We start from the raw sequence: 21,007 nt of genomic DNA on the forward strand, positions 1-21,007 counted from the left end.
ATGTAGGGTTTGCTTCAGGAAATGATGCTTGCTATTTTTTCTTACCTACTTTGCTATACCGGTATGGTGAAACATGCGTATACGCATCCTCTAACGTTTATTACTCACCGACGACTCCTCTCTCCCAAAACACTGACATTCATTCATGTAATAAACAAAAAATGATAACAAAATGTTGGCCTCCATTCCTCTTATCTCCCGTCTGTTACAGAACGTGGACGACATAACGCATCCTGGCATGACTTCAGCGGACATCACGGACTTACCATCCGAGTCAAGTGAGACGGTCCATGACATCCCAATTTGCGTTATTGCTCTTGTAGTGACCTATTATTAACGTCAATGTTTTTTTTACTTGTCATTCGTCAAGTTATTCGCCATTGTTCATCAAACTGCTCAACACCACTCTACAAACTTGAACCATGGAGTACTCAGACCATGCCAACCTAATCGAGACGGCCTTGGAGGCTTTAAAAAGTCAGCAGTTTCGCCTCAAAGTGCAGCGCCGACGTATGGTGCGCTGGCGCCACCAACGAAAGGAAAAGCTGGCTACCATCCGTGACGAGATACAGCGTCTGGAAAATGTCTTGGAGCAGCTCCTTTATAAGGCACAAACGACTCTGCATCAGCTATCTCCAGAATCCACGAGTGCAGCCTTGTACCGAGTTACGATCGAGAGGGCGGCGCTGCATAGAGACAATCTACAACTGCAAGATGCGATTACCCGTCACCTCGAAATTGAAACCAAGCTCAAGCGCGAAACAGGCCAGTTTAGACGCGAACTACACCAAGTGTCCAAGGTAAAGGCGACCTCGAGTCAACTCGCTTTAGACAGCGAAGGGTGGTGGGTGCACTTCCCGAATGGAGAGCCGCCATTCTTCTTCCATCCGATTCCCGAGGACGAGTACCTGGACAAGTTGAAACAGCGCGAGGTTGAATTTACCGAGCGCCACCTATTCATCTCTTTCATCGACAACATGTTTGGCTGGTCAGTGGATTACGTGCCGCCGTTTCAACAAGCGTCGGGCACTACGATAGCGCATGCACGATTCTCGAAACGCCTTCGTTGCTCGCTGCCAGAAGCTTGCCAGACTTTAGAACGTATCGACATCAGTCAGTGGCCAAGAATTATTTCACCTCGGAGCTGGGGGCTTGAGCAGCGCGGTGATTCCTACTGCCAACCACTTCAGAAGTTTGTGAAGCAAGACGGTGTTGTGGTGTGGAACATTCCAGGCGACGTCCATCTTCGGTACATCGCTGCCGTGCAAAACAGGGTGTCAGTACTCCCAGATGGGAGACAGATGGCTAAGCACTGCATCATGATCGTGGACTCTGAAGCAAACGCACGCAGTCGAGAAGCGGCAGGATCGCAGAGTGACGTCAAGTGGGTTTTTCAAGGAGGAGAGAACTGCATATGGACAGAAGTGGATGAGAATACGGTAGATGTCGTGTATGATCAGTGGTCGGAGTGCCTGAGCGAGGCGCACGGGCGGGAACTTTATGTTGATTGGATTCGCTTCGTGCTTCGTATGGAGGAACACATTGCACCGACCCGTTTGCTTCAGAAATAGACAAAAAAGAGACGAGTAGACTCTTTCGGCGAGGTACCTTCAAAAAAATATACAATTTGGCATTTTCTTACTAGTTTCCCAGAGTGTCATTCATACAGATGTTCTCATATTCGTCCGGTAAGCCGACCAAGCCTAACGAAGCGTAGATTGAAGTAGTAGCCCAGCCAACGAACAAGAGCAGCGTCTAATGGGTTCTGCCAAATTGTCAAACACTTCATTCTACATTCCTCCTCTCTGTACCGGTACAGCCAGAATCCTTCCCCAAGGCCGAAGGTCAGGCGGAACATCTCCGCCTTTTTAAACCTTTGCTCAATTCAACGTATACACTTTCGTAAAATACCATTCTAAACGAATTATATACATGTACAATAGCTTGAATTTCTGCTAGTCAGCATACATGATGACCCCGTTGATATACATGATGAGTCCATTGATAGTTATACAGCCACGGGAAAGACTTTTCATAAATTAAATTAAACCTATCAAAACTTGAAAAGAAAACAGCGCTTAATTCGAAAAAAAAAGCTGTATCCGCTTCCGAGTGGAGGTCGCAGACGACCTAGTTGGGAACGCATGAGCTGACAGGAAGTCGAAAACACCATTATAATATCGCCTAAGATATTCTATATGATTGATTCGCCCTCGACTCGATCATCCAAATTTAAAGTAGAACCCACAACATTGTGTTGCGTTTGCTATCGAACGACATACTTCATTTCAAGCCCCAGTCCGGGCCCCCGATTTGCTAACAAGCCCGCTATCTTCGAGAGCCCGGCTCCACTAAAATAAAAGCGGCTCAGTACTCAAATAGAGCTTGTTGATTGGCTACTCCAACTGATCCGGGCTCCCAACATTAATATAGAGCCCACGAAATACCGATGTTGGGCTCGGCTCGTCTCGTATGCTAAGCGAATTCCGGCTTCAGTCTCTGGTGTCATTCTTGTCATTCTTGGCGCTCAGTGAATTCATGAATTAAATGTTACTCGATGGTAATCAAATGAAGAGGTCATCCGTTTCTTACGCTTTTTGTATGAGCCCTCCTATTGTTGCTAGAAGTTAAACGTGAGAAAATGTAGGGTTTGCTTCAGTAAATGATGCTTGCTTTTCTTTCTTACGTACTTTGCTATACCGGTATGGTGAAACATGCGTATACGCATCCTCTAGCGTTTATTACTCACCGACGACTCCTCTCTCCCAAAACACTGACATTCATTCATGTAATAAGCAAAAAATGATAACGAAATGTTGGCCTCCATTCCTCTTATCTCCCGTCTGTTACAGAACGTGGACGACATAACGCATCCTGGCATGACTGCAGTCGACATCACGGACTTACCATTCGAGTCAAGTCAGACAGTCCATGACATCCCAATTTGCGTTATTGCTCTTGTAGTGACCTATTATTAACGTCAATGTTTTTTTTACTTGTCATTCGTCAAGTTCTCCGCCATTGTTCATCAAACTGCTCAACCACTCTGCAAACTTGAACCATGGAGTACTCAGACCATGCCAACCTAATCGAGACGGCCTTGGAGGCTTTAAAAGTCAACTGTTGCGCCTCAAAGTGCAGCGCCGACGTATGGTGCGCTGGCGCCACCGACGAAAGGAAACGCTGGCTACCATCCGTGACGAGATACAGCGTCTGGAAAATGTCTTGGAGCAGCTCCTTTATAAGGCACAAACGACACTGCATCAGCTATCTCCAGAATCCACGAGTGTAGCCTTGTACCGAGTTACGATCGAGAGGGCGGCGCTGCATAGAGAAATTCTACAGCTGCAAGATGCGATTACCCGTCACCTCGAAATTGAAACCAAGCTAAAGCGCGAAACAGACCAGTTTAGACGCGAACTACACCAAGTGTCCAAGGTAAAGGCGACCTCGAGTCAACTCGCTTTAGACAGCGAAGGGTGGTGGGTGCACTTCCCGAATGGAGAGCCGCCATTCTTCTTCCATCCGATTCCCGAGGACGAGTACCTGGACAAGTTGAAACAGCGCGAGGTTGAATTTACCGAGCGCCACCTATTCATCTCTTTCATCGACAACATGTTTGGCTGGTCAGTGGATTACGTGCCGCCGTTTCAACAAGCGTCGGGCACTACGATAGCGCATGCACGATTCTCGAAACGCCTTCGTTGCTCGCTGCCAGAAGCTTGCCAGACTTTAGAACGTATCGACATCAGTCAGTGGCCAAGAATTATTTCACCTCGGAGCTGGGGGCTTGAGCAGCGCGGTGATTCCTACTGCCAACCACTTCAGAAGTTTGTGAAGCAAGACGGTGTTGTGGTGTGGAACATTCCAGGCGACGTTCATCTTCGGTACATCGCTGCCGTGCAAAACAGGGTGTCAGTACTCCCAGATGGGAGACAGATGGCTAAGCACTGCATCATGATCGTGGACTCTGAAGCAAACGCACGAGAAGCGGCAGGATCGCAGAGTGACGTCAAGTGGGTTTTTCAAGGAGGAGAGAACTGCATATGGACAGAAGTGGATGAGAGTACGGTAGATGTCGTGTATGATCAGTGGTCGGAGTGCCTGAGCGAGGCGCACGGGTGGGAACTTTATGTTGATTGGATTCGCTTCGTGCTTTGTATGGAGGAACACATTGCACCGACCCGTTTGCTTCAGAAATAGACAAAAAGAGGCGAGTAGACTCTTTTGGCGAGATACCTTCTGAAAAATATACAATTTGGCATTTACTTACTAGTTTCCCAGAGTGTCATTCATACAGATGTTCTCATATTCGTCCGGTAAGCCGACCAAGCCTAACGAAGCGTAGATTGAAGTAGTAGCCCAGCCAACGAACAAGAGCAGCGTCTAATGGGTTCTGCCAAATTGTCAAACACTTCATTCTACATTCCTCCTCTCTGTACCGGTACAGCCAGAATCCTTCCCCAAGGCCGAAGGTCAGGCGGAACATCTCCGCCTTTTTAAACCTTTGCTCAATTCAACGTATACACTTTCGTAAAATACCATTCTAAACGAATTATATACATGTACAATAGCTTGAATTTCTGCTAGTCAGCATACATGATGAGCCCGTTGATATACATGATGAGTCCATTGATAGTTATACAGCCACGGGAAAGACTTTTCATAAATTAAATTAAACCTATCAAAACTTGAAAAGAAAACAGCGCTTAATTCGAAAAAAAAGCTGTATCTGCATTCCGAGTGGAGGTCGCAGACGACCTAGTTGGGAACGCATGAGCTGACAGGAAGTCGAAAACACCATTATAATATCGCCTAAGATTTTCTATATGATTGTTTCGCCCTCGACTCGATCATCCAAATTTAAAGTAGAACCCGCAACATTGTGTTGCGTCTGCTAATCGAATGACATACTTCCTTTCAAGCCCCAGTCCGGGCCCCCGATTTGCTAACAAGCCCGCTATCTTCGAGAGCCCGGCTCCACTAAAAAAAATCGGCTCAGTACTCAAATAGAGCTTGTTGATTGGCTACTCTAAGTGATCCGGGCTCCCAACATTAATATAGAGCCCACGAAATACCGATGTTGGGCTCGGCTCGTCTCGTATGCTAAGCGAATTCCGGCTTCAGTCTCTGGTGTCATTGTTGGCGCTCAGTGAATTCATGAATTAAATGTTACTCGATGGTAATCAAATGAAGAGGTCATCCGTTTCTTACGCTTTTTGTATGAGCCCTCTTATTGTTGCTAGAAGTTAAACGTGAGAAAATGTAGGGTTTGCTTCAGGAAATGATGCTTGCTATTTTTTCTTACCTACTTTGCGATACCGGTATGGTGAAACATGCGTATACGCATCCTCTAACGTTTATTACTCACCGACGACTCCTCTCTCCCAAAACACTGACATTCATTCATGTAATAAACAAAAAATGATAACGAAATGTTGGCCTCCATTCCTCTTCTCTCCCGTCTGTTACAGAACGTGGACGACATAACGCATCCTGGCATGACTGCAGTCGACATCACGGACTTACCATCCGAGTCAAGTGAGACGGTCCATGACATCCCAATTTGCGTTATTGCACTTGTAGTGACCTATTATTAACGTCAATGTCTTGTTTACTTGTCATTCGTCAAGTTATCCGCCACTGTTCATCAAACTGCTCAACACCACTCTACAAACTTGAACCATGGAGTACTCAGACCATGCCAACCTAATCGAGACGGCCTTGGAGGCTTTAAAAGTCAACAGCTGCGCCTCAAAGTGCAGCGCCGACGTATGGTGCGCTGGCGCCACCGACGAAAGGAAAAGCTGGCTACCATCCGTGACGAGATACAGCGTCTGGAAAATGTATTGGAGCAGCTCCTTTATAAGGCACAAACGACACTGCATCAGCTATCGCCAGAATCCACGAGTGTAGCCTTGTACCGAGCTACGATCGAGAGGGCGCCGCTGCATAGAGAAAATCTACAGCTGCAAGATGCGATTACCCGTCACCTCGAAATTGAAACCAAGCTAAAGCGCGAAACAGACCAGTTTAGACGCGAACTACACCAAGTGTCCAAGGTAAAGGCGACCTCGAGTCAACTCGCTTTAGACAGCGAAGGGTGGTGGGTGCACTTCCCGAATGGAGAGCCGCCATTCTTCTTCCATCCGATTCCCGAGGACGAGTACCTGGACAAGTTGAAACAGCGCGAGGTTGAATTTACCGAGCGCCACCTATTCACCTCTTTCATCGGCAACATGTTTGGCTGGTCGGTGGATTACGTGCCGCCGTTTCAACAAGCGTCGGGCACTACGATAGCGCATGCACGATTCTCGAAACGCCTTCGTTGCTCGCTGCCAGAAGCTTGCCAGACTTTAGAACGTATCGACATCAGTCAGTGGCCAAGAATTATTTCACCTCGGAGCTGGGGGCTTGAGCAGCGCGGTGATTCCTACTGCCAACCACTTCAGAAGTTTGTGAAGCAAGACGGTGTTGTGGTGTGGAACATTCCAGGCGACGTCCATCTTCGGTACATCGCTGCCGTGCAAAACAGGGTGTCAGTACTCCCAGATGGGAGACAGATGGCTAAGCACTGCATCATGATCGTGGACTCTGAAGCAAACGCACGCAGTCGAGAAGCGGCAGGATCGCAGAGTGACGTCAAGTGGGTTTTTCAAGGAGGAGAGAACTGCATATGGACAGAAGTGGATGAGAGTACGGTAGATGTCGTGTATGATCAGTGGTCGGAGTGCCTGAGCGAGGCGCACGGGTGGGAACTTTATGTTGATTGGATTCGCTTCGTGCTTTGTATGGAGGAACACATTGCACCGACCCGTTTGCTTCAGAAATAGACAAAAAGAGGCGAGTAGACTCTTTTGGCGAGATACCTTCTGAAAAATATACAATTTGGCATTTACTTACTAGTTTCCCAGAGTGTCATTCATACAGATGTTCTCATATTCGTCCGGTAAGCCGACCAAGCCTAACGAAGCGTAGATTGAAGTAGTAGCCCAGCCAACGAACAAGAGCAGCGTCTAATGGGTTCTGCCAAATTGTCAAACACTTCATTCTACATTCCTCCTATCTGTACCGGTACAGCCAGAATCCTTCCCCAAGGCCGAAGGTCAGGCGGAACATCTCCGCCTTATTAAACCCTTGCTCAATTCAACGTATACACTTTCGTAAAATACCATTCTAAACGAATTATATACATGTACAATAGCTTGAATTTCTGCTAGTCAGCATACATGATGAGCCCGTTGATATACATGATGAGTCCATTGATAGTTATACAGCCACGGGAAAGACTTTCATAAATTAAATTAAACCTACCAAAACTTGAAAAGAAAACAGCGCCCAATTCGAAAAAAAAAGCTGTATACGCATTCCGAGTGGAGGTCGCAGACGACCTAGCTGTCAATTCCGGTTTTATTTAGGAGCGTGAAGTACAGGAATGGTTCATTCAGTCGCCAACTCACATCAACAGCGTTTATTATAGAAAACGTACCCATATGATCTTGGCATGAGCTGACAGGAAGTCGAAAACACCATTATAATATCGCCTAAGATATTCTATATGATTGATTCGCCCTCGACTCGATCATCCAAATTTAAAGTAGAACCCGCAACATTGTGTTGCGTCTGCTAATCGAATGACATACTTCCTTTCAAGCCCCAGTCCGGGCCCCCGATTTGCTAACAAGCCCGCTATCTTCGAGAGCCCGGCTCCACTAAAAAAAAATCGGCTCAGTACTCAAATAGAGCTTGTTGATTGGCTACTCTAAGTGATCCGGCTAATATAGAGCCCACGAAATACCGATGTTGGGCTCGGCTCGTCTCGTATGCTAAGCGAATTCCGGCTTCAGTCTCTGGTGTCATTGTTGGCGCTCAGTGAATTCATGAATTAAATGTTACTCGATGGTAATCAAATGAAGAGGTCATCCGTTTCTTACGCTTTTTGTATGAGCCCTCTTATTGTTGCTAGAAGTTAAACGTGAGAAAATGTAGGGTTTGCTTCAGGAAATGATGCTTGCTATTTTTTCTTACCTACTTTGCTATACCGGTATGGTGAAACATGCGTATACGCATCCTCTAACGTTTATTACTCACCGACGACTCCTCTCTCCCAAAACACTGACATTCATTCATGTAATAAACAAAAAATGATAACGAAATGTTGGCCTCCATTCCTCTTCTCTCCCGTCTGTTACAGAACGTGGACGACATAACGCATCCTGGCATGACTTCAGCGGACATCACGGACTTACCATCCGAGTCAAGTGAGACGGTCCATGACATCCCAATTTGCGTTATTGCTCTTGTAGTGACCTATTATTAACGTCAATGTTTTTTTTACTTGTCATTCGTCAAGTTATTCGCCATTGTTCATCAAACTGCTCAACACCACTCTACAAACTTGAACCATGGAGTACTCAGACCATGCCAACCTAATCGAGACGGCCTTGGAGGCTTTAAAAAGTCAGCAGTTTCGCCTCAAAGTGCAGCGCGACGTATGATGCGCTGGCGCCACCAACGAAAGCAAAAGCTGCTACCATCCGTGACGAGATACAGCGTCTGCAAATGTCTTGAGCAGCTCCTTTATAGGCACAAACGACTCTGCATCAGCTATCTCCAGAATCCACGAGTGCAGCCTTGTACCGAGTTACGATCGAAGAGGGGCGCGCCTGCATAGAGACAATTCTACAACCTGCAAGATGCGATTACCCGTCACCTCGAAATTGGGAACCAAGCTCAAGCGCGAAACAGACCAGTTTAGACGCGAGCTACACCAAGTGTCCAAGGTAAAGGCGACCTCGAGTCAACTCGCTTTAGACAGCGAAGGGTGGTGGGTGCACTTCCCGAATGGAGAGCCGCCATTCTTCTTCCATCCGATTCCCGAGGACGAGTACCTGGACAAGTTGAAACAGCGCGAGGTTGAATTTACCGAGCGCCACCTATTCATCTCTTTCATCGACAACATGTTTGGCTGGTCGGTGGATTACGTGCCGCCGTTTCAACAAGCGTCGGGCACTACGATAGCGCATGCACGATTCTCGAAACGCCTTCGTTGCTCGCTGCCAGAAGCTTGCCAGACTTTAGGACGTATCGACATCAGTCAGTGACCAAAAATTATTTCACCTCGGAGCTGGGGGCTTGAGCAGCGCGGTGATTCCTACTGCCAACCACTTCAGAAGTTTGTGAAGCAAGACGGTGTTGTGGTGTGGAACATTCCAGGCGACGTCCATCTTCGGTACATCGCTGCCGTGCAAAACAGGGTGTCAGTACTCCCAGATGGGAGACAGATGGCTAAGCACTGCATCATGATCGTGGACTCTGAAGCAAACGCACGCAGTCGAGAAGCGGCAGGATCGCAGAGTGACGTCAAGTGGGTTTTTCAAGGAGGAGAGAACTGCATATGGACAGAAGTGGATGAGAGTACGGTAGATGTCGTGTATGATCAGTGGTCGGAGTGCCTGAGCGAGGCGCACGGGTGGGAACTTTATGTTGATTGGATTCGCTGGCGAGTAGACTCTTTTGGCGAAAACAATTTGGCATTTACTTAATTGCAGGCTAGTTTTCCGGAGTGTCATTCCCACTAGACAAAACTTTGTCCCCACTCCATAGCTGGCACTTCGATTTGTTACTTACATTAGTAGGCAAGGAACGACAAAGGTTACACGTGCTTGTACAACATAGTGATTACCAGAGTTCAATACAAGCAGCGACCCTGAAACCATAACTGGTTGTAATCCTGGTCATCGTTCTAGTGATCGGTGGCCTGATGCAGCACTCATTACCAGTAAGCTTCAAACCATTTACGTTGAAGATGCGTTTGTAAGCCAGAAAAGCTTTATCTTGGCTATGACATCACCTGTAACGTATAGATAAAATAAATTTAAAAAAAATCGTGTCTTCTGCAACCGATAATGTTGTGGTAGTGTGTATTAGTGGAGGTAACGATTATGTCTAGTGAAAATGCCGGTCTTAACGCAATCGGTACGTCTACGGCGTGATCACGGTCCGTGCTACACATATTTTTTTTCTTTTTTTACGTTGATGATACTTTGCAGCAACAACAATGATGTGTCCTGTCAGTAGACGTCGTTTGTTCTTACTACATGTGGCACTACATGTATCCTCACTATCGTCTGTCCTTTGAACTCTTTTCACGTGAGATACAAGTAACAGTGAAATGTGGTATCATCATACAAAATGGTGGACCAAGTTTAGCGTCAGCATGGATTGCGTGCCGCACGCAAACGTTTATGATGCAAGTTGCACTGTACGATTCATTACGGGATGGGAAGGATGACGTTACTGGTACCTAGCTCACACAAGATGACTCTTTCTTTCCTCCTCAGTTTTAAATTCCACACCCAACAAAGATGCCTCCCCGAGTTGCCACCACCAAGCCAGGACCTCCTCCCTACGACCAACTCGTGCTCATGTACGTATTTAGCGTGCATCTTATCTTGGCTCACCTTTGTATCTAACCGCAGATGTGATTATGGAGTGGTGAAAAGTGCTTGTCATTCGTACACAAAAATGCCAAAAAGGGCAACCCTCAGTCAGTTGTGGCAGCGATCGATACCTTCGGCTACGAACATCACTGGATGATGAATGTCGGCGATGTCAAGGGAGAGATTCTGGATGAGGAATTAGAGAAAGTCAAGCCAAAGGTTTGTTACTTCTTTCCAGCACAGTAGTCACATCGTACCTAACTCTGCACACCTGGGTTTAGATTTTGGTGGAGCTTGGTGGACACCTCGGTTACAGTGCTCTGCGCTTTGCCAGCAAAATGCGTGAGCTTTCTGGTCCATCTGCCCATGTTTGCTCCTTCGAGATCTCACCGGATTTCGCGGCCATTGCCACCAACGTATAGTGAACGGTGTTAATTATCATGGGTACAGCTGTAGAGTGACGAGGATTATTTACAGATGATCGAATTCGCTGGGCTTTCGGACATGGTGACGATCATAGTTGGGACGTACGGAGACAACTACAACAAGCTCAAGGAGCAAGATGTCGACCAAGTCGATGTACGTTAGCAGAGACAGGACTTCACGAATTTCACATCTTGTACTAACGTTAGTCTCGAATATTTGTAGGCGTTCTTCATCGACCACGACAAGAAACTCTACAAGAGCGACTTGGCGATCATCGAGCGGAGCGGTTTACTTCGATCGGTAAGAGATTTTGACGACATGTGGATATTAGTGAAAGCTGCTGACGTGTTTTGTATCCAGGGATCCATCGTGATGGCCGACAATGTCGTCTTTGCTGATGTCAACGACTACCTGGAATATGTCCGCGCGCATCCCCAATTTAAATCTATGTGTCGCGAGTCGTACCACGAGTACTCCGATCTCAAAGATGCGATTGAGATTTCCACGTACATGGAGTAGATTGTAGATGCCAAGCATCCAGCTTCTACGGCCTCTCGGGATAAATCTGAAATCAAGACATTGGGCAACAGCCTCCAGCAACTTCAGAACTCTATAGCTAACTCAACAAATAGAGCGTCACTGGTACTATCAGTAAAATATTGTCGGTACTTTAAAATTGTCGTTAAGCTCAACTGCTAGTTGCTTCCCATTTAGCTCCAAATCTCGACTAACGTTACCACAATACCACTGGAGTACTACCATATTGGCAAAGAAATAAAACGATAGGGAGATTGAAATTATTAGGTTGAAGGCTGCAAACATACCTTTTCTCTCCTATCACACAGGAAATCCTTCTTAGTCTTCTCCCCCCATCCGCGGTTCTTCCTCGCTTCCACTCCCGCTTCCACTCCCACTCACATCTCCCTCCGTCGCGTCTTCTCCTCCTCTCTCCTCGGTCTCTACGCCTCCGGTCGTGTCATCTCCTCCGCCTTCCTCTTCACTCTCTCCACTCGACGGAGTTTTCACCTCATCGTCAGAAGACCAATCTCCCACCGTGGCGTTACCAAAGTCTCCACTGCCACTTCCAGCGCCTTGCGTTCCTGCCTGGGTGCGCGTCTTGTAGCAGTCGATGTTCTCCTTGCACTTGTCCTTGTCCTTACTGAACATGCACCACGTCGACGACTTGAGCGAGCACCAGCCGTAGCCAATGGAGTTCCAGCCAAACTGCGACTCCATCTGGATAGCCTCATCCTCGGTAGAGATTTCAAGTGTCATAGTGTCAACTCCATTGCCACTCATCGCCATCACGTCGACTACAGCGATGCACCCAACGAAAAGAGCGACGGTACCGATGACACCAATCAAAGTACGTAGAGTTCGACGACGCTGCCTCATTGCAGTAGCGTCTCGCTGCGCCGCTTGCTGATACGCGGACAGCAGCATCGCCGCCTCCTCCCCACGTTCTGCCCTCATCATGGAAATCCTTCGAGCGTTGTTATGCTCGCGAACAAGTCGAACTGTGACGATAGCACTAGAGGCATCGGAGACCGGATCTTTGTTGATGAAGATCTCGGTAAGTGATGAACGGCTCACAGCCGTCGACTAGCATACCCAAGAGACGCTGGAGACCTTTCTCAATATGGTGGATTCAAAGTGACACCAACCGCCCATTTCATGAAAAGTGCCGCTTCGGAAGGTGCCTCCGACAAATCGTATCTGCTGTAGCTCAGAACTAAGAGGATTGCTTGCCTTCATGCTCAAACGGCCAGTACCGGCACAACAAATTATATATTATTATACTTCGAAGTAGCAAGTGGTGGGGGCAGAGAGTTTTCGATCCACGGTTCTCTTTTTTTATTGTTTTTGCGCGCGCCACCACGCATCACTTTGGATGATGGAAAATATTATCGCAGTACATGTAGGTTAAGATAATGCTTCGTGTATTATTAATAATTCATGTAATATTGCTATTAATTGCTATTTCGGTCAGCGCAATCGGGTCAACTCAGTACATAAATTAAATTTGTACTGAGTTAAAGAAATTCATATATTATTGTTTTTTGTCATCCTTTTTTTTGTGTGCAATGGAGGGCAGTCGCTTTCTCTTTTCTTCACCATTAAAATCAATTTTGGCAGGGAAGAACAAATGGCTTTCCTACAGTCAAACCTTTTGATTCAAAAGGCAAGGGATGGTGGAGCAGGCGGTCTCAGCAACGCTGACCTGATAAACCTTCCGTGCGGGAAAAAAATTCCTGCCACAGTGGACTATTAATACACGTACCCCGTGAATTTACTTTTCGCGGTGAGCCAACCATCGGGGTTGTGTAGAGGTGGGATCCGCATTAAGGCTTGCTGTCACATGATTGCCGTGTAAAATAGCTGCACTGTAATGCACTGATGCTAAGGGAAAAGTCTCACGTGGTTAACGAGGGAATTCAGTCAAGAAACTTCGAAGTATTGGATACCAAATACCTTCGAAATGTTCATTAATGACACTGATGAGTCGTAAGGCGAGTCGGGTCTAAGGCTAAGCAAACAAGATTAACATTAACGAAAACGTTACGGCGTGCGTACTACATGTATTCACTCTTGCGAGAGGTAAAGACACGCTAACGTGGCGCGGCGTGGAGGTATGATCCAGTTTTGATTTTGCGGCGGTGTGTCAACTACCAGGAGTCAAATGGCGACGTTAGCTCAATCGACCGTGCCTGCTATCCCAGTCTTCTCCATCAAGCACAGCATCCCAAAGGTGGAGCGCGGGCCACCAGTCCACACAGACTTGAAAAGACGTATCAGTATCCTGGATGATCAAGATGACAATGGACTGGACCGTCTCAGTGATGTCGAAACTCGCCACAACGCTCAGCAGCACTACCGTCGTAGTCTGCTGGACTCACTGGCAATCGACGTGGGCGAAAAATACCTCGACGAAATCTACCGCGAAGACGACGCCGACGGTACTGAAAGCTACGAAGCTGATCCAACAAGACCCCATGCTCAGAGCGGCAAGAAGAACTTGGCTTGTTAGAGAGAGAGACAGCACTTGGTCGAGGAAGAAGAGAAGCGGAGCAACCCACGCACACAACGGGCACTGAGTTATCGTGACGATTCCTCTCAACAGAGTGGGGAAACAAACACGGTTAAACTACTGGATATCTTGGCTGGGTCTGGCGTTGAGGACCTCTACAGCAGCAGCAGTGCGTCCTCCGACGTGGCAAGAAACGAGGTGCAGTATCCGCCTCGAACCTTTGCAAGTCGGTTCGACCGCATGGGGAACAGACTAGTCCATTTCTGGCAGCGTAAACCTGCTAACGACGACAAAGAGTCGGATATCACGAGATCTTACGTCTCGCAGGCGTCATCCCACGAAGACAGTCGCTCCAGTCGTTGGCTGTTGACGTCATTAGGGCGAGTAACCAAAAGTTGTCAACAAAATGAACTCTCAGATGGGGCGATTACTCGAATCGCCTCGCACTTGGCATCAATCGACCGGATCGTTCAAGAAGACGCAACCAGGAGTGGGTTTCGACGCGTATCTTGCACTCAAAGATCGAATAAGTCGAGTGGCTACGACCCGAGGTATCCAGCTCTGTCATCCGCTCGCTCATCGTTCAAAGCGTTCGTCTCCGCACAAGATCTATGTGAAACTCTGGCAGCGTTCAACAATCTATTGGCGAGTTGTGGTCTCAATGAAGTGAACATGAACGAGCCGTGGCGCATCTACTACCACGTCCGATCTGCCGTCTACAACACGTTGGGGTTCCGTCAGAAGCAGCTCTTCCGATTGCTTGATGCACGACTCAATCTCGACGCGTACAAGCCACGATCTGCTACGAACAAACGGGTGTGTATCGTTGGGGCTGGACCCGTGGGTCTACGCGCTGCAGTAGAGATGGCTCTACTAGGCGGTAGAGTGTCGGTCCTCGAGAAGAGGGCCAAGTTCAGTCGAGAGAACAGACTACATTTGTGGCCTTGGGTGGTCCAGGATCTTGCGTCATTGGGAGCGAAGGTTCTGTTTAAGAACTTCTGCAAATCAAGAACATACTTCCATGTCAGCACACGACAACTCCAAGTCATTTTACTCAAAGTGGCTCTGTTACTTGGCGTCAAAGTGTACTCTGCTACTGGCTTCGAGTCGATTGTCGCTCCTACGCCAGCAAACGACGGGAATCCATTCTACAGCATCAAGACGGAGCCTCAGATCCCCGTCGTGGAGTACACTGCCGTGCTGGGTGCTTCTGGTATCAATGACCAGGTGGCCGAACCTGCAGGAATTAATCGCTCTGTGTTCTCTCAGAAGGAATTTCTGGGCATTGTCTGCTACTTCCCGAACTTAGAGACACCAGAGGAGATGAAAGTCGACGAATTCTCGTGGACTGCGCAACTCAAGCATCGCATGTTGTACAAGATGCGGGAAGTTGGCATCGACCTGGAGAACATCATGTACTTCCGAGGGGAAATGCACTATCTGGTCATGACCCCGAGGAGACGGAACTTGTTGACTCGAGGAGTAGTGAAGCAGAATTATTCCAATTCGAGGGATTTGGTGGAGCGTACCAACATCAGTCAAAGCGGTCTACATGCATTCGTCAAGCGGGTAGTCGCGTTCGCGGGTATTCCGAGGAAGACGGACTTCACGAGGGTTAACCTATTCGATTTTAGCTCACTCACTCGTGCTGAGAAGTCTGCGAGCGTTTTGACTTCGCATGACAAGAAACTCTACGTTGGGTTGATCGGAGACTCGTTGCTAGAGCCAGTGTGGCACGAAGGGGTCGGTACTTGTCGAGGTTTCTTAGGTGCGCTGGATGCCGTGTGGATGGTGGCTCAGATCGGAAGAAAATCGGACGAGCAGCTTCTCGCTGACCGGGAGTTGGCCTACCGAGTCATGCAGCGTGTGTCCGGTCACCACCGCGACGAGCTGCAGAAGAACGTGAGGAAGTACACGGTGGAGCCGAGATCGCGCTACTTTGTCGATTTCCCTCGAGTTCTGTAGGAATCCAGCGCTTGGAATGCGTATTTGATGACCATTCATTAGTCCACTGTGGCGTTGTATCAGTAACTTCTTGATTTAAAAAAACATTTCTGGGTTTTCGCCGAAGAAAATCCACAAGTGGTACTTACGCGTAAGTTATCCTTTTTTTCAGTCCAGCGTCAAAATAGCCGTGACATCGACCATCGACTGCTTCTGGAAGTGCGCCAGCGATCGTATGCACGATTCATGAGGCCATCATCGCCAACCACGAAGCAGTGAGGTGCTCAACGTTGAGCATGGCTAAAAACCTTGGCACGTGGGTTGCTTCTACGGAAACCAGCTCATCGCAGGCTGTCACTGTGTCAAGTGGAGGGCCATGTTGAAGTGCTCAGTGTGGCAGATTTAGCGTCATTTAACCCGGTTGTAATGAAACTCACTATTATACTATAAGAGGAGAGCGCTAAAGCAAAACAAATATAAAGTACGAAATAATCTGATTTCACAGCGCTGCCAGTACGTAAATCGTTTTATAATTTAGGATTTATTGCAAGCTTATGATTTATTCAAGATCACGCCAAAATGGTTTCGTAATTAGTTCGTACAGGCCGTATCAAAGGGTGGACCAACAGCACGAAAATGATGATTGAACATGTGAGGCTTTCCCGCTACGACGGCGTCCGCTAAGATCAACAATCCCGTGGTTGTTAAACGTCGAAAAAAAGAGATTTTGAACTGGAGAGCTAGCTACAAATCCATGTGCAAGGAAGTTGGGACCCACGTGGAGCAAGTCAATCTTCCAGAGATTCGCGTGTGCCGTCAGCCAAGGCACGCCCAAGCCTAAGAAGGTGCGGGTTTAACAGGAAAGCGACATGGCTCGTCATTTCGGGGTGGGTGCGGGTGTGCCGTTCCCTGCTCAGTCTCCATTTTGCAGTGCTCTCGGCAAGCTCCTCACTCCCAAGTTATCGCTGAAAAATGGCGACACTTACGGCGCATACGCCGTCTGCATTTGCTGGTCACCACAATCTGCACAAGCTTCACAACCGACAAAACGTTGGACTCCGCGACTCATTCGAGCGTCGAAGCAGCTTGGGCGACCACGACGCGTACATCGGCGAAGGTCTCATCGATCCTGACGGTGTGGATGCTCTAGACCAGTTTAAGGAAGAAGAAGGAGAAGGTGCACCTCAGAAGAAACATTCGCACGGTCGTCGCCTACTCGACTACTTGGCGATCGATGTAGGCGAAAAGTATCTTGACGACATTTACAAAGAAGACGACAGTGACACCTCAGACAGTGAAGACAGTGGCTTCTACAGTGACGGGCCTAGATCTTCAGTGCATCAGTATCATTCGACTAGTCGGCAAGCCGCGGCGGTCAAGCCTCTGGACGTCGATTTGGTTCCGTTGGATCAGATTGAAGAGGAACATGCTTTGCTTCAACGTCCGGGCAAGGAGAAAGCGTGGCAGAAAGTGAGACGTCTTTTAGTCGAGGAAGAAGAGAAGGCGGCGACCCGAAACAAACCAGTCGTTCCAGTGGAGACTGCCGGCTATGACACAGTCAAGTTGCTGGATCTCTTGGCACGATCGGGAGCCGAAGACGTGTACAGTAAGAGCAGTTCGTCCTCGGAAGCCAGAGACTCTCCGCACACGTTCGCGGGCCAACCGGGGAACAAGATTGCGCGCTTCCTTCATCGCAGTCCAGCTCCACTCCCACCGTCGTCTCCGTTCCCTGTCACACCGGCTCAGTTGGTGTTACTGGCGACTCTGGAGCGCATAAACATTTCGTGTCGAACGACTGAGTTATCAGACATGTCGATCGCTCGAATCACTTCTCACTTGACGATGATCGACGAGATCTTGAAGGAGGAAGCGGCTCGACGACTGAAACACACATCTCGTCGCCTGTCAAGTACCCACGACTCGAGTGAGTACGGGAGTGAGAGTCACCAGTCCACGTACGCCGTCGCCAACCCTCGCATCATGGTGGCTCCAGGTGTTCGTAGTTCTTTTAAGACGTTCATCGCAGCTCAAGATCTGTGTGAAACGCTAGCAGCTTTCAACAATTTAGTAGCAGACTGTGGCCTTAACGGAGCCAAGATGCAAGAGCCGTGGCATGTCTACTTCCACATCCGCAACGCAGTGTACAGCCGACTAGGCTTCCGTCAGAAGCAGCTCTTCCGACTGCTGGACGCACGCTTCAATGTCGACGTCTACAAGCAACGATATGCCGCTAACAAACGCGTGTGTATCGTCGGAGCCGGACCTGTGGGCTTACGTGCAGCGGTGGAGGTGGCTCTTCTTGGAGGACACGTGTCTGTACTGGAGAAGAGAACCAAGTTCAGTCGAGAGAACAGACTACATCTGTGGCCATGGGTAGTCCAGGACCTGGCGTCGTTGGGAGCGAAGGTCCTGTTCAAGAACTTCTGTAGGTCCAAAACGTACTTCCACGTGAGCACCAGACAACTGCAGATCATCGTACTTAAAGTGGCTCTGTTGGTGGGCGTTAAGGTGCACTCTGCTACGAGTTTCGAGTCGATTGTCGCTCCTTCGTCGGACAAGAGTGGCAACCCATTCTACAGCATCAAGACAGAGCCGCAGATCCCCGTGGCTGAGGTTACTGCTGTCCTTGGGGCCACGGGGGTCAACGACCAGCTGGCAGCTCCTGCAGGTATCAACCGCTTCGTGTTCTCTCAGAAGGAATCTCTGGGGATCGTCTGCTATTTCCCCAACCTGGAGACACTGGAGGAGACCAAAGTGAAGGAGTTCTCATGGACAACTCAGCTCAAACACCACATGTTGAACAAGATGCGTGAGATTGGAGTGGATCTGGAGAACATCGTGTACTTCCGAGGAGAAATGCACTATCTGGTGATGACCCCCAAGCGGAATAACCTTTTAGCTCGTGGAGTGGTTAAACAGAATTATTCCAACTCAAAGGATCTGGTCAAAAACGACAACATTAATCACAGTGTATTGCACGCCTTCATCAAGCGGATCATCGACTTTGCAGGGATCCCACGAAGAACGGACTTTACTCGCGTCAGTCTGTTCGACTTTACTTCACTAATGAGAGCGGAGCAGGCAGCGAGCGTCGTCTCGTCACACGGCAAGAAACTCTACGTCGGATTGGTGGGAGACTCGTTGCTGGAGCCCGTGTGGCATGAAGGGGTCGGCACGTGTCGTGGCTTCTTAAGTGCGTTGGATGGCGCGTGGATGATCGCTCAGATCGGGAGGAAGTCGGATGAGCAACTGCTGGCTGATCGAGAGTTGGCGTACCAAGTGATGAGACGTCTGTCAGGCCACCACCGTGACGAGATGCAAAAGAATGTAAGGAAGTATACCGTAGATCCCAGAACACGGTACATGGTCGAGTTTCCTCGTGTCGAATGAGTGACATGGACAGTTAACTAAAAAATTCAAGTATTTTGTTTCTTTTCAATTTAGATTTGTCGAATACACCGATGAATATTTGAAAAACAAGCAGGATAAGCTCATGAAACTTGTGAACAGGAGCTCGTTGGATACAAAGTCGCCCGATTAGCTTGCAAACTAGGGTTTCTCCTTGCAATGTCAATGCAGTCAATCGCGCTTCGATATATATCAAATGCTAGCATCCGCCCCCCACTTAAGTAATTTTTAAAGACTTTAGGAATAGTCTAATTGAAACGTTACTTGCGCCATCGAAAAGAGCAGACACACAGCTATTTTTGTGATTTTATACATGTACTGATTAAATGCTGTAGTTTTGTTGCATTTGTGGGGCTTGCAAATTTGGCGCTACGTTGACGGACTTGTCTGTTTAATAGCCACATTTGACTTAATCTCATTAAACTGCTAGATTCGTCTGATCGATCCAAGAAGGCTAAGGGTTAGGGAAAGTAAATCCTTCTTAAGTCATTTTTTTCTCTATTTTAGTATTTATAAGCAGTTTATAAACTGCTACTGCCAAAACCCAAGCCTCTACCACAGGCTCAATTTCCGTCGATGGCGCCTGGCCAGCTTTCTTCTTCCTGGACGACACTGGTTTCCTCGCCTTGGTACGTCTATTTGACGCTTCTTCTTCTTCATGAAGCGATCACATGCTTGTGCTCCCTCGTAGTACTAAGAGCGGTTTCGTCAACATTAAAAACTCGTACTGCCCCAATTTTGTGCTCTATCATGACCTTAGCTAGGGACGAGAACAACACTGCAAGATCGCGCTCTTCCACCTCGTTACGGTACTTAGAGAGGGGTTGTGATGTCCTTAATGTGAGGGACGAGTGACGCTCCAGCAAGCGGCGCAGCCAGCCTTCCTCCATCGACAAGCCGCACACCAGCTGATCCACCTGCTGCGCCTTCTCAAGAAGGTCGTGGCAGCTTACAGGCTGCCCGACCTGCTGCCTCCCAAGCTCCCAGTCTCGGAGGCTTTCTTCTGCATGTTCTGGTAGCATAGAATGCGGACCGCGGCGGTTGGACTTGCAGGGGATCCCTTTCCGAGCTAGAGCGACGTACTACTTAAGAGTGCTATGGGGAAACTTGGTTTTGTCGCTCGTTGTTTTCGTAGTGGTACTCGAAAGCACCTCTTGAACGGCAGCGTCAAGTTCTGCGTCAGAATAAGGTGCTCGAAGCCTTCCCATTGAGCCAGGGTTGGAAATGGGCGGGAAATACCCAGATATAACGTGCTTCAGGTTTTTACTAAGACGGAGCAGTTGTAGTTTTGACAGATCAAATCAGTAACCGTATGGGTACATTGACGGTATTGGCTGAAAATAGGTCGGCTACTAGACTGGCAAAAGCTACTATATTGACCATTTTCCTTATCGCGGTACAAAGATAGCATTTTGCTGCGTTTAAGCAATTTCTTAAAAGACGGTAGAAAAATACCCTATGAAAGATAGCAAAATGCTTCCTTTCACAAACCAGGCCACAAAGAGGTGTTGCTAAAGCGAGTGAGCCAGTTAGAATCCACCATTGCGAGGGATAGGTATCTCCATCGGAGTATTTAAGCACGACTGGAGAAACGGTAATGCAAATTTCGTAATAGGTCGCACTTTTATCACCCGTTTTAACGTCTTTTTTCGGTTAGAAAGTGCCGAGGCGTGCAATGCAACCCTGTTGCAGCGTCAAGACGTGACTTACAGACACCAACAACGATCTTATTCTACAGCGACAGGCCCGTTGCATCCCC

At 48.1% G+C, this 21,007-nt stretch overlaps 9 protein-coding genes across 9 annotated transcripts; 8 read left to right on the top strand and 1 right to left on the bottom strand.

Annotated features, from left to right (window-relative positions):
* Positions 1–422: 422 nt before the first annotated feature.
* On the top strand, positions 423–1,571 carry PITG_14525 (uncharacterized protein; the record flags this gene model as incomplete). The annotated part of the gene is made up of 1 exon (XM_002898927.1): positions 423–1,571. One exon carries the CDS (start codon positions 423–425, stop codon positions 1,569–1,571), a length of 1,149 nt encoding a protein of 382 aa, XP_002898973.1.
* Positions 1,572–3,150: 1,579 nt separating this feature from the next.
* PITG_14526 (uncharacterized protein) lies at positions 3,151–4,203 on the top strand (the record flags this gene model as incomplete). Its single annotated transcript, XM_002898928.1, has 1 exon — positions 3,151–4,203. One exon carries the CDS (start codon positions 3,151–3,153, stop codon positions 4,201–4,203), a length of 1,053 nt encoding a protein of 350 aa, XP_002898974.1.
* Positions 4,204–5,774: 1,571 nt separating this feature from the next.
* On the top strand, positions 5,775–6,833 carry PITG_14527 (uncharacterized protein; the record flags this gene model as incomplete). Its single annotated transcript, XM_002898929.1, has 1 exon — positions 5,775–6,833. One exon carries the CDS (start codon positions 5,775–5,777, stop codon positions 6,831–6,833), a length of 1,059 nt encoding a protein of 352 aa, XP_002898975.1.
* Positions 6,834–8,696: 1,863 nt separating this feature from the next.
* PITG_14528 (uncharacterized protein) lies at positions 8,697–9,104 on the top strand (the record flags this gene model as incomplete). Its single annotated transcript, XM_002898930.1, has 1 exon — positions 8,697–9,104. One exon carries the CDS (start codon positions 8,697–8,699, stop codon positions 9,102–9,104), a length of 408 nt encoding a protein of 135 aa, XP_002898976.1.
* Positions 9,105–10,367: 1,263 nt separating this feature from the next.
* PITG_14529 (uncharacterized protein) lies at positions 10,368–11,241 on the top strand (the record flags this gene model as incomplete). The annotated part of the gene is made up of 6 exons (XM_002898931.1): positions 10,368–10,429; positions 10,496–10,661; positions 10,724–10,810; positions 10,920–11,025; positions 11,091–11,154; positions 11,229–11,241. 6 exons carry the CDS (start codon positions 10,368–10,370, stop codon positions 11,239–11,241), a joined length of 498 nt encoding a protein of 165 aa, XP_002898977.1.
* A 687-nt stretch (positions 11,242–11,928) lies between these two features.
* On the bottom strand, positions 11,929–12,311 carry PITG_14530 (uncharacterized protein; the record flags this gene model as incomplete). Its single annotated transcript, XM_002898932.1, has 2 exons — positions 11,929–11,972; positions 12,029–12,311. 2 exons carry the CDS (start codon positions 12,309–12,311, stop codon positions 11,929–11,931), a joined length of 327 nt encoding a protein of 108 aa, XP_002898978.1.
* Positions 12,312–13,516: 1,205 nt separating this feature from the next.
* On the top strand, positions 13,517–14,053 carry PITG_14531 (uncharacterized protein; the record flags this gene model as incomplete). Its single annotated transcript, XM_002898933.1, has 1 exon — positions 13,517–14,053. The coding sequence occupies one exon, from the start codon at positions 13,549–13,551 to the stop codon at positions 13,894–13,896; it is 348 nt and encodes a 115-aa protein (XP_002898979.1).
* A 515-nt stretch (positions 14,054–14,568) lies between these two features.
* PITG_14532 (uncharacterized protein) lies at positions 14,569–16,119 on the top strand (the record flags this gene model as incomplete). Its single annotated transcript, XM_002898934.1, has 2 exons — positions 14,569–15,857; positions 16,029–16,119. The coding sequence occupies 2 exons, from the start codon at positions 14,569–14,571 to the stop codon at positions 16,117–16,119; spliced, it is 1,380 nt and encodes a 459-aa protein (XP_002898980.1).
* A 2,476-nt stretch (positions 16,120–18,595) lies between these two features.
* Positions 18,596–19,272, top strand: PITG_14533 (uncharacterized protein; the record flags this gene model as incomplete). The annotated part of the gene is made up of 1 exon (XM_002898935.1): positions 18,596–19,272. The coding sequence occupies one exon, from the start codon at positions 18,712–18,714 to the stop codon at positions 19,228–19,230; it is 519 nt and encodes a 172-aa protein (XP_002898981.1).
* Positions 19,273–21,007: the final 1,735 nt, after the last annotated feature.

The sequence above is a fragment of the Phytophthora infestans genome, genomic scaffold (assembly GCF_000142945.1).
Source record: "Phytophthora infestans T30-4 supercont1.34 genomic scaffold, whole genome shotgun sequence".
NCBI classification, from domain to species: domain Eukaryota; phylum Oomycota; class Peronosporomycetes; order Peronosporales; family Peronosporaceae; genus Phytophthora; species Phytophthora infestans.